At 37.5% G+C, this 12132-nt stretch overlaps 1 protein-coding gene across 2 annotated transcripts in view; it reads left to right on the top strand.

Moving 5' to 3' along the window:
* The first annotated feature begins 8771 nt into the window (after positions 1–8771).
* LOC308298733 (myosin-IIIb) overlaps positions 8772–12132 on the top strand; it is a 31128-nt gene continuing 27767 nt past the window's right edge. For both annotated transcript variants that reach the window (XM_080742391.1, XM_080742390.1), the window contains exons 1-3: positions 8772–9046; positions 10542–10607; positions 11870–12000. In XM_080742391.1, the coding sequence (XP_080598517.1) occupies positions 8945–9046; positions 10542–10607; positions 11870–12000 (299 nt within the window). In that variant the 5' untranslated portion in view covers positions 8772–8944. The remainder of the gene's footprint in view (positions 9047–10541; positions 10608–11869; positions 12001–12132) is intronic.

The following is a 12132-nucleotide window of genomic DNA, read 5'->3' as shown; positions in this document are numbered from 1 at the left end:
ATGCAAATCACTGTTCGCTTTCACCGTCTTTCATTGGTTGTTGTAGTAGTGGTACGTCAGAGTCAGGTCACTATTCATCTCGTGTGGTTTATATGGAGCTGTAAGACACTAACTACCACTAGATAATATATTATATTTATTATATATTGGCTTAAAGTTGAATTAAAATCATAATTTGACTTTGGTTGTGTATTGTATGCAGCAGCTAACACACCATGGCAACCATGTGGATGTATGTGTACGTCTAAACTAGATGTCCGACTAGGAACAAGAGTAGGCTACAAGTATTGTTGTTCCGAGTGGACTTGAGATGGTAGATGGATTGATTGATTGATTGATTGATTGATTGATTGATTGATTGAACTAAATACTTTATTAGAGGTTTGCATAGGAAAAGGTACAGTTTCATGACAGTACAGTTCACTGGTACAAGTTCAACTAAGGATACACTCAAAAAAGCCTATGGCTTGTTTCAACTGAGAACCTTTTTTAACTCATATAACATTGAATGACAGACAGATAGAACGCAGTAGGCCTATGCAGAAGAAAGCTTCTCATCCAAATATAGAATCATTTGACAAAATGTTGTTTATCTGGATTTAAATTATTTTTATACTGACCCAAATGCTAGAGCATGGCAGGAAACTAGCTGTATTGCTCACAGCAGATGACTGACCGAATAATTAATAAATCACAATATAATTTATAATTTCACCAGAAAAACACTAATATTGAAATCATTCTAAAAATGACTGTACATTGGTGTTGACTGTGTCATGTCATGGTCTACCGTAGGCAGACTTGAAGATTGTAAACGGTTGAACAGGCCACAGTATGTCACTCATTTACGTATTTTATGGCATAAAACCATGATGTCGGTGCTTAGAGTGAAACTGACACTCCCTGGTCATAAAAACTATGGGAACATGATAAAGGTGACAGGGGTCTAAAGGACATTACCTACCAACCTCTGCTAGGGTGTGCTTGGGTTTGAAAAGAAAAACTGTTGGAGGGAATCTTGAGCTAGCAGGCCTGAACAATTTCTCCATTAAGATGGTGGCAAAAATGTTTGTTCCGTTGATTTTCCTTGGGGCTGTGGTTTCTCTGTCTTTGGCAAATGGTATGTAACTATGTATACATTTAATGTCCTATTGTATCCTAACTTATTATTATGACCTTTTTTGTACTCTTTATAGTCGTGTTATGTTCCAGTTATTATGATAATGTTAGTATTTGTATAGAATATTCTTTCTTTCATCATGATTGACTATAATCAAACTATTATGTAGTTGAAATGAAAATGAGGACATGAGTCATCTAAAAATAATATAGGATTAGGACAATTACATCAAATAGAAATATGAAGCAATACAAATGTGAGCTATGTTCAAAAAATAAGACTGTGTGATGTAAAATATACTAGGCTGTATTGTATTGGAGAATAAGAAAGATAAGAAGCCGGCTCATGAAAGCAGAGAGCAGATGATATTGGGCCTACAAAAACATATTTAACTTTATAAGAAACATCTAGACTACATTACATATGGTTGGCATTGTGATTGGTGCTGCGCCATAATCTTCACTTCCTATATTTACTTTTGATATCAAAGTAAACAAGGAACAAACTGAAATTAGCCACACAGGGAAGTAACATACACAAGCTGATGCAGAACACACACAGTAATATAACATTGTTAATTCAAGTCTGAGAGTGTACAAATATAACTAAAGTGACCTATAATTTTTCTAATAATAGGGCATAGCATGCAGGGGTGGTTTACTGGTGCCACTGAAGATGTGTCCTTTCATTTTTCCCATAGAGTTTTACAAAAGTATTTATATCAATTATTTTAAGCCTAGAATCAAGCCATCCAGGATCCTGGAGAATCATGACCATAAAACCATTGATTCTGTGAAAAAAATACATTAGAATATTTTATTATACGATATACTACATTTAATAAATAACCTTTGTTTAGCATTTTTTTTCTTTTCACAGAGTCAAAGGTTTTATGGTCATGATTCACCAGGATCCTGGATGGCTTCATTCTAGGCTTAACATAATTGATATAAATATTTTTGTAAATCTCTATGGGAAAAATGAACGAAAAAAATTAATAGCACAGTAAAGCGGCACCAGTAAACCACACCCACTGCTATGCCTATATAGTGAGGACTTTTACATTGAAGTCATTTAGCATTTTCAGACAGACCCTATTTACCATTAGGATATTATTATACATTCAGATTTTGTATAGGCCAGGCCAGGGTATTGAAATAAACGCCACAAAACATATCCGTATTCAAGAACAAGCCATCTATTCTTTTGATTATTATTATTTTCAGACCCTGCTGTCTGCAGCGAGCCACTGAATGAGGGAAGCGGAGAGGAGAACACACTCATGTATTACTATGTCAAAGACATGGACCAGTGTCAAACCTTCTACTACAAGGGTCAGGAAGGAAACGGGAATCAGTTCACCACAGAGAGCGAGTGTATGCAGACCTGCTCCACACCTCAAGTCCTCCCGGCCATAGGTAGGTCAACAGGTGTAGCCTACACATTAAAGTCATTTTGCATTTTCAGCCTCTGTTTACCATGCATGATACATTCAGATTCTGTAAATGGGGTATTGAAATAGACACCACAAAACATATCTGTAACTTAAAACAAGCCATCTTGATTGATTGATTGATTGATTGATTGATTGATTGATTGATTGATTGATTGATTGATTGATTAATGATATAATTTTTTCAGACCCTGCTGTCTGCAGTGAGCCACTGAATGAGGGAAGTGGAGATGAGAAGAAACTCATGTATTTCTTTATCAAAGACTTGGACTTCTGTCAGCCTTTCTTCTACAAAGGCCAGGGAGGGAATGGGAATATTTTCACCTCAGACAGGCACTGTATGCAGACCTGCTCCTCAAAGTTCAGCCAATTCTACCCGGCCACAGGTTGGTACTGTACGGTCAACAGGTGTTTCAATAGAATCATGTTTTTGGAAGGGTTGTTGAGGAGGGATGGACTGGTTGGATTATTTTATTGTATTTTATTCTTTAACTGCAGAAAATTATACATCTGTTAAAATGAAATGTTAGCTTTTGAGAGAGACTTTTTTAATACACATTCACCCATTATGGCCCCGTGGTAATTACTACTGCATTACACTTAATGCAGTAGTAATCAGCATTTGTTGTGAGAAAAGATAAATCTGATTTCAGTATTAATTTAGTATGCGTGGGGATGTATTTGAATGCCTGGTGTAAAACGTCTCTGTCGGGTGGAAACCTGTCCAAAACATTTACTTTTCAGGATAAAAAAAAAATCGAGCTTGTAGATCTAATACTTTTGAAGCTTTTGTGCGATGCTGTAGTAGGCTATGATCAGTAGGGCATTCATTTACAAAAAACACATAAAATTAGAGGAGAGGTTTCTGCCTGACAGCAACAAAATGTAAGTTGACTTAATAAATCCACTAAACGGGGACATGTTACCCAATAAACAAACAGTCCTGGTTTGATAATACCGGATGGAATAGGGCGCCTGAAAGTCACATCTTCCTTGTGGTTTGGTCTAACAGAAGAGGAAGTGTGCAACCTCCCCGTGGACCATGGCACCTGCATGGCAATGTTGCTGATGTACCACTACAATGCAGAGGAAAAGAACTGCCGGATCTTCCACTACGGTGGTTGCCAAGGCAACGGCAACCGCTTCGAGACCAGGGAGGAATGCCAGAAGAAGTGTATGGGTACGTTCATGTAATATTATCAACCAATTTTTGTTCTTTTCTTTCCCCCCTCTTTTTGAGTGTTGTTAACCGCTCCTATATCTGGCTTTGTCTATGTATGTCCATCCCGCCTGACCCACATTGGCCAAGCTTCGATTAATGAAAAATTAACTCATAACAGGCACCGCTCACTTCACACTGGATGAGATTTTTCATTTTAAGTACTACTTTATTGTTAGTTTATTTATTAATTGACGGACTAACAGATGCTATTCTCCATTATGTCCTTGTGAAGGAAACCTTCTCTATTGACTGAACCACTAGTAATGCATGGGTTTCATAGTGTTCTACAGCTGTAGATGATCTGCTTTTCATTTCTTTTCATAGACATAAAGTAGTGTATTTTGTCCACTAGATGTCCTCATTGATGTTTGTCTCTTTCTGCAGCCAAACAAGGCAGAAGTGGAGTTATTACCAATCCAGATGAGGCGACCACTGATGCAGGTATGTGAACACACAAATGATTTGTCATTCAATACTTGACATTAAATAAAGATCATCTACTGATCCCAGGTTAAATCATCAACAGATTTAGCAGCTAAAAAGAAATACAGAATAGGCAGCAACTTGACTCAAATCTCAAGTTGGAGCAGGTACTGTACACCAGGTGTTGGTAGTTTTCAGTCTAAAAATAATTTTGAGGCAACAGTTTTAACCAAGTAGGCCACCTACATGGTTGGAAAGTATTACTGTCTGAAGCTCATAATCACAATATGAGCAATATTCCTGCCAAAGCAGGGATTCTGTCTTGGTAGAGCGGCATACAAGTTACAGATTGCAGCTTTAAGATTGTTTTATGTTTAGTGTTTTGTTTGATCAAATTTATATAGGCCTATTTAATTTCACATTAACTTGTTTATATGGCTATCATTATATCCCTCTTTATCGCTAAACTAGGTCACCTTTCAGTCTTTTTAATTGCATTTTATAATTATGTTGTTATTATTATTCACACTGTTGAGGAACTTGAAATACAAGAATTCTGCTGCCTTGCTTTACCAACTGTATTGTATGTATACATACAATAGAGACGCACACTGACACTCCTTAATCCCACGTACAACACGCAGATTTGTATTATTCTCGCACCTTAACTAACGCCCAAAGCATATCATGTACAATATATATCTGCTGCTATGTTCACACACTGTATGTCTTACCACAGGTATAGATACTGTGTAAATATGTAGATAGATTGTTGTTTTTGTTGGTGATCTCTCGCTGTCCTTCCCTTGCCTGGCTTCTTCTCCTTCCCTTTCTCTTTTATGAAAATAACAAAACGACACAAAAATGTATTTGACCCGCTGTTAAACACCTGTAAACCTGTGATGCGACAATAAAATGTATTCTGATTCATATGTGGCAACCTTGAACCTTTTACTGATTAGTTTTAAGAAATTGTGTAATTTTTCTATCCTTTATGTTTTGTATTTCTTCTTTTTAATCTGGATTAAATCAAATCTCCATTGTATGTGTTCTGTTTATTAGGACTGATTGTGGGCATTCTAGGAGGAATCATTTTTGGAGTGTCTGTGATCATTGGCATTGTTTTCATTGTGAAGGAAAGGTAAGCAGTGTACTGACAGCCTTCAGTGTGTGAACGTCACATCTGAGCACATTTCTGTATCATAATTACTCACTGGTCAGTGGCAAGTAACTAATTACATTTACTCAAGTACTGTCCTTAAGTACAATTTTGAGGTACTTTTACTTTTCCATTCCAATTTTCAATACTTTAATTTCTACTCCACTACTTCTCAGAGGCAGACTCCACTATAGACTCCATACAATTATTTGAAAACTTTAGTTATTAGTTAGATTTGAATTATTATTACAACACATACCATTAACCACTTCAGCCCTGTTAACATTTTTATCTACAAGCTCACAACGCGTCGCATCTTGAGCTTGTATAGATCTGAATGCATTTTATACATATGATACCTTGTGAAAAAGGACATTCTGCATTGTCCTTTTACTTTTGGTAATTTAAGTATACTTTTGTACGTTTACCCAAGCAAATTTGATTACTGGATTTACTGTGGACTTTGATTACTTGTAAGAGAGTATTTCTACAGTATCGATACTTTTACTTAAGTCAAAAAATGTTTTTCCCCCCTAAAACTAAACTGTAATTACTGTTGTCTGTGACTTGTATCTTTGTAGAAAGGGGAAAGCCAAGAGAAAAGGGAGAAAGCAGCAACCAGAAGATGGTACAGAGATGTCTCCTGCCATGGGAACGCTGTGAGAAGACAGCGTTTTGGTACCACATCCCATGTCTATGATGCATTATAAACATACTCATAAGGCAGTGGTTTTTGAGGTCCATTATTTATTCTGCATTTGAGCCACAGACCACCATTGATGAGATCCAAGATCTCTCAGACCCAAGACTTGGAATACTTTCTTGTTGGTGGGATAAGAATATGTCCACAATTCCATGCTGTAGTGATGTGGTAGGAGAGATTAAAGAAAATCTACATTCGCTAATTGTGCAGATGCAGACTTCTTGTTTAATAATAATGTAACTCTTGAGAGCGTAAAATGAAACCAAATGGACCTGTATTCTACAATTATTTTAATTCATACAACTACAGTATGCAAATTATAATAAACTATTATAACTGGCCAAAAGAAAAAGTTATTAAGAAGTATACCTGACCTTAAATGTAATTGTTAAAGGCTTTATATAATGTCTTGTGATTGCATTACTGTACGATTGCTTACAACTGTAATCATATCATACTATGTACAGTGTCATACTGTAAGCCGATTATAATGCATTTATACATAATATACCTAAGTAACTATAGAATGTTTTATAATGTAGCCTATATTCTTTTTAAAGCATTGTGAGTATGTATGATTTCTTTCTTATGACTATATTTTGTACAGTGTCATAAGTAGATTATAATGCATTTATAAAACATTATAGACATGGGATGCATATACCAATTGTTATCCAGCATTTTATATACAGTAGCTATTGTCATGTCCTATAATAATATATTGGTCCTAGTCTGACTTTAACATTATTGATAGAGACAAAAATGCTTTTTTATGCTTAGGTGGACACATGCCACGTGTCAGTATACACACAAGAAATGTTCCAGTGTTGTTTTATTAGAGAAATGTATTTGGATGGGCGTTCTTTAAACCAGCTTGTACATTTAGCAAAATGTTCGGATATCTCTGACCTAGGGGCTATTAGAAACATTGGCATTGTGTGTGTATATAATGTAATCTGTTTTTTCACTCTTTTAACAACACATGTTAACCCTATTAGTTCAAGGGAGTCCCCTATATGGCTCTGGGCCTACAGGCCATTCATATTGAGCACAATAACTATAAAAGTATAGTTTTAAAGTACAGTTTTCACGCCGACTAAAGTAAAGATATAGTTATCGTGCCCGGCGGGAATGGCGCTTTAAGCCTCTCCTGTTTTTGCTTTATGTTAAATATCTTCAAATGTGAAGTTCAAGTATTATATCTTCATATAATACTTGAACTTCACATTTGTGACGTGTTGTGAGCTTGTAGCCTAGATCTTCTATTTTCACCAAATATGCCCCCAGAATAGGAATTGGAATTCTGTAGCTCATGACAACTTGTCAGAAGTTGTCACACACCAGCCAAATAGCCATTCAAATATCCCACTCAGCTTAGGACCCTTGGAATATGCTGTGAACTTTTGTCTTACATTTAATATTGTAAACTGTTTTCTATGAGGCTATACATTGTGTATATACCGTAATGAAGAATGAAAATGCAAGAATTCTTTTTTTTAAAACCCAACTTTGTTCATCTGTATGCAAAAGATATTGTTGTCTTGTCTGAATAAAGATGACCCGTTGTTAGTTTTTGAGAGTCAAAGATTATTGTGCACTTCAAACTTCAATTCAACTCACTGATCAATTCAGTTCAAGTCAATAGAGCAGTGGTTCTCAACCTTTTCAAGCTTTATTCTGACGTGACCGCCCAAAATGAATCATATTTGAACTGGGGACCCCCACCCTGATAAGTAGGCTACTTGGAATTGAAGGAGTTGAGGCATATTACATTTAATGCACTGGTCTATGTTAAAAAGACATTTCAAACATTTTTTCAAGAAAATTCCACAAAATCCAAGAAATCCAATGAATGTAAATTACCCCAGAAGTGTTTTAAAGTGAAATACTAGTTTGTGTGTGTGTGTGTGTGTGTGTGTGTGTGTGTGTGTGTGTGTGTGTGTGTGTGTGTGTGTGTGTGTGTGTGTTTTCTGCATTGCCGTTTCCTGTGTGAGTTGTGGGGGTGGACTGGGAGATCATAAATGTGGTCTCATCATGGGAATGTGCAAATGGGCGTGGAAGTGGTGTATAATAAACGTATATATATGGTGTGGGTTTGTATATCTGTAATTAATAGGTTTATTTTTATGTTGAGCGCGCTGATTTATAGTCGACTGTATGAACTGTGCATTACAAATATAAAACTGACTTGACATAAGAATTCAGTGTATCACTGGAGTGGAAAGGAACTATATTAGTTGCAATTTGCATACATAATTTACAGATTATTATAACAAGGTATATTGATATCAGTCTGACAGTGTCTACAAGCAGATCTACAAGCTCACAACGCCTCGCTTCGCGCAGCGTTGTGAGCTTGTAGATCGGCTATTTTCACTACTGAATGAATGAAGGGACCCATAAAATAACTTTTGGAATGTTTTTTGAATTTGTTTTGAAATAAGAATAATCAAAAACAAACTCTAGGAAACCAAAAATGAAGGGACCCATAAAAAGGTGTCTGTGACCCACAAATGGGTCCTGACCCACTGTTTGGGAACCAGTGGCCCCTAGACTGGTGAGGAAGGGGTTAAGTCACTCAGCGAAGAGAGAAGGAAAGGGGAGGAGAGAGGAGTCAGTGTGGGGAGAAAAGAACATGCAGAAAGGCTGATCTTTCTAACTTCTGTCAGAGAGAGAGAGAGAGAGAGAGAGAGAGAGAGAGAGAAACACAGCACACAGTTGGACAGAAGGACACACAGTAGCTAACTTCACACACAGCACTCTCAATGAAAAGTGCTGACTGTTTCCAACGGCAGAACAACAGGCAGCTCGTTGTGTGTATGATTGATTGTTAGTTTGTTTTAGTGGACTATATATTATGTACAATGGAGGCGTTTCTCCACGACGACTTGGCAACTCTGTCGGATCTGGATGAGAACAGTTTGTTGGAGTCACTGAGCCAGCGTTTCAACAAGGATCACATCTATGTAAGTATATGAATTAAATGTCCTGCTTGATTCTGACGTGGCCATCCTGTCTTGTCACCGCCTGTGTCAGAAGTTCTGAAACCTCAAAAACAAACCATGTCGTCTCATGTCTTGTGCAGTGCAGCAATAACTGGCTGCTATGTTTTTATCTTGGCTATTCTCCACGTATACTAATGAGATATTCCGCTGACATAGTGTCTTGTCAGCATCATGTGGTCGGGGTTTCCTTGAAACACAGTGGAAAAGCACAATCCACTGACCAATATCTGGGAACGATTTCAATGTAGCCCCGTTTAATTTGCTAGAGAAAATAACAGGCTTTAAGATTCAAGTGGCAATAAAGTCACAATATAACCTCGGCTAAAACCCCCCGGGGTTCCTCCAAGGTGTGGAAAACCTAATGAATCTTTGTCTTTGGAACAACACACAAGTTGGCTACTCTAGTAGCCTACATGTTTAGACGTGGCTTTGCTGCTGTCATTTCGTTCAACCCTCTCCCCTCTCTCCCCCTCTGTCAACAACAAAACAACGTTGGGCTTTCAATTGATTTATCTTGACAAGTCCCACAAAATGTCAGTGAGATCACTTGACTACCAAGCAAGCTACTGCCAGCAGTATGCCACTATACAGTATAACTGGTGTGTTGTCTACACTGCTCTTACATAGCTTGTTTATATCCAACAGTAACCTTATGTGAAATAAGTAACTAATTAAATGCTTCCACAGTTCCACTTAATAACCTTTAACGTTTTTTTTAGCACCTTCAGCTTCAATGTCACAGTTTTACTCGTGAGCAACAAAGCCAGCACTGTATGCTACTTGTGTGCATAATGTCAAAAATGTAATTTACCTGAATTCCGACAAAACAATAGGCCCTTGACAACACCATGTAGACATTTGTCCTTGGAACATCCAGCAGGCAATGTCACTTTTACAATAGTAACTTCTAGAATTGAGGGGTTATCTTCAATCAATCAATCAATCAATCAGTGAGTGAGTCAGTCTGTCAGTTCTATTTATATCACAACAGAAGAGAGCAGCGTATACTCATACTGTTAAATGATTTGATTAATACAAGGTCTATTGTCGTTTCACAGTGACTATATGATTTACTCCACAGAACATCAAGTTCTAACATATTAAAGAACATTTATTTATACAGACATACATTTAAAGTTTTAGCCTATTTATTGAGCTTAACATATATTGTGGTTTCCTTGTGTACAAGTATTTAAGTTTGATGCCAGTGTTGAGAATTACTACGCAAATAACGTTTTATTATTCTTCACTGACTCGTACGGAACAGTCAAAAGTTTTCTAAAGCTTGCTGTTTTGGTTCTGAGTTTGTACAACCGGTTTATCAGCAAATGTCTTTCTTGCAGGAGGTTTGTTTATATACAAAGGGCACTGTACAATGTGTACATTCAATTTTGTCACTAAGACAGTTTCACCAAGTAAACTGACTCACTGTTGGTATTTTTTCTGTCTGTTCCAGACCTACATTGGGGATATTTTGGTGGCCATAAATCCCTTTAAATATCTACCTCTCTATGAGAAAGAGGTAAGTGCTTCGAGGTCAGCTGTTTTGACCCCTTATTACTGCCCTGTCAAAGCTGTCCCAATTACTATGTTTACATGCAAACAATACTCTGGTTTCTGTAAATAGTGAGCTTTAGGGTTAGTGATTGTTACAGGGTTGAAATAACCAACACCTTTGACTTTACTTACTTTGTACTCATGCAAGCATATAATACAGCACACAGCATTCCAACCCTAAAAAGGGTTGGGAGCATTTTGTGTAAATTCTTGCAATTCTATGCACAGTCACTCTAAAAATGTTTGCTATGACCATAGACCCATAGTTAGGACCTTCAAATTGGGTCAGTTGCAACCAGGTGAGGGTTGACTTGAACAGGATGAGGTACGATTAAATGGACCATTATAAGAGTGCATGTAAATGTAACCACAATTAAATGACAGGTCACTACCTGGATCCAGTCCACAAAGTATTCTTCTAGTCAAATAAAGATGGGCAGTATTCAGCAGCGAAGTGTGATGTCACTTCCGTGAAATGGCGTGAAATGACGCCCTCTACGGGGTTCATGCTGGTATTGTTTTGTATTCAAATCGCCATTGAGGAATTTGCGATCACCGCATATAAGAACTGTGTTAAAAATATAAACACACCATGTGCGCGGACATGCTCTCAGCGACAGTCTGTCCCAGACACGAGTGTCTCTCTGTAGTTTCCAACATTTAGGACAGCGTTGATTACATTTTCTCTGACAACAGGCTATATCAGATATGAATGAATATCATAAACTATGCAGAACCCCCCCGCTGACAGAAACGCGCACATGGTGTGTTTATTTTTTTAACACAGTCCTTATATGCGGCAATCGCAAATTTCCCAATGGCGATTTGAATACAAAACAATACCAGCATGAACCCCCTAGAGGGCGTCATTACGCACAAATGACGACATGGCTTCGTTTCTCTATAATTCATCGTTTTAAGTGTAAGAAAGTCTCCTTGAGCTTGCACACTAGTATCTTCTGATTTAGTGCTGAATACATTTTTGAATGTTAATATTTTTAGGCCTTTCACCAGAAGTGCTTCGTTGTTTTGCCCAAGGGCCCTTGGCCAGGATTTATTGGGTACTGATTGAACCTGAGACCTTTATTATACCCACTATGTTACCTTGCATTCCCTATCTCATTGACATATGAGTATAGATCCATCTGTGTCAAACAATAATGCTTCACATACATACGGATTCGATTGTCACTGTTTTGATCTCTTTCTTCTTCTGTGAACGTACAGGTGTCTGAAAGATATAAGTGCCATGAAAAGACCACCTTACCACCCCATATATTTGCTGTGGCCACCAGAGCCTATCAGTCCATGCTGGGTAGACTGGCTACGGGACCAAGGAACCAGTGTATTGTCATAAGGTAGGTCTGTCTTTTAGCGCTGTATGACACAGGTCTTCAACAGGGGGTCCGGGACCCCTAGGGGGTCCTCAAGAGTTACACAGGGGGTCCTCCAAATCTAGATTTACACCATAGATTTTTTTCGCCACTTAT

This window comes from Nannobrachium achirus, assembly GCF_963921795.1.
Source record: "Nannobrachium achirus genome assembly, chromosome: 14".
NCBI classification, from domain to species: Eukaryota; Metazoa; Chordata; class Actinopteri; order Myctophiformes; family Myctophidae; genus Nannobrachium; species Nannobrachium achirus.
This window is presented reverse-complemented; position numbering and strand designations above follow the sequence as displayed.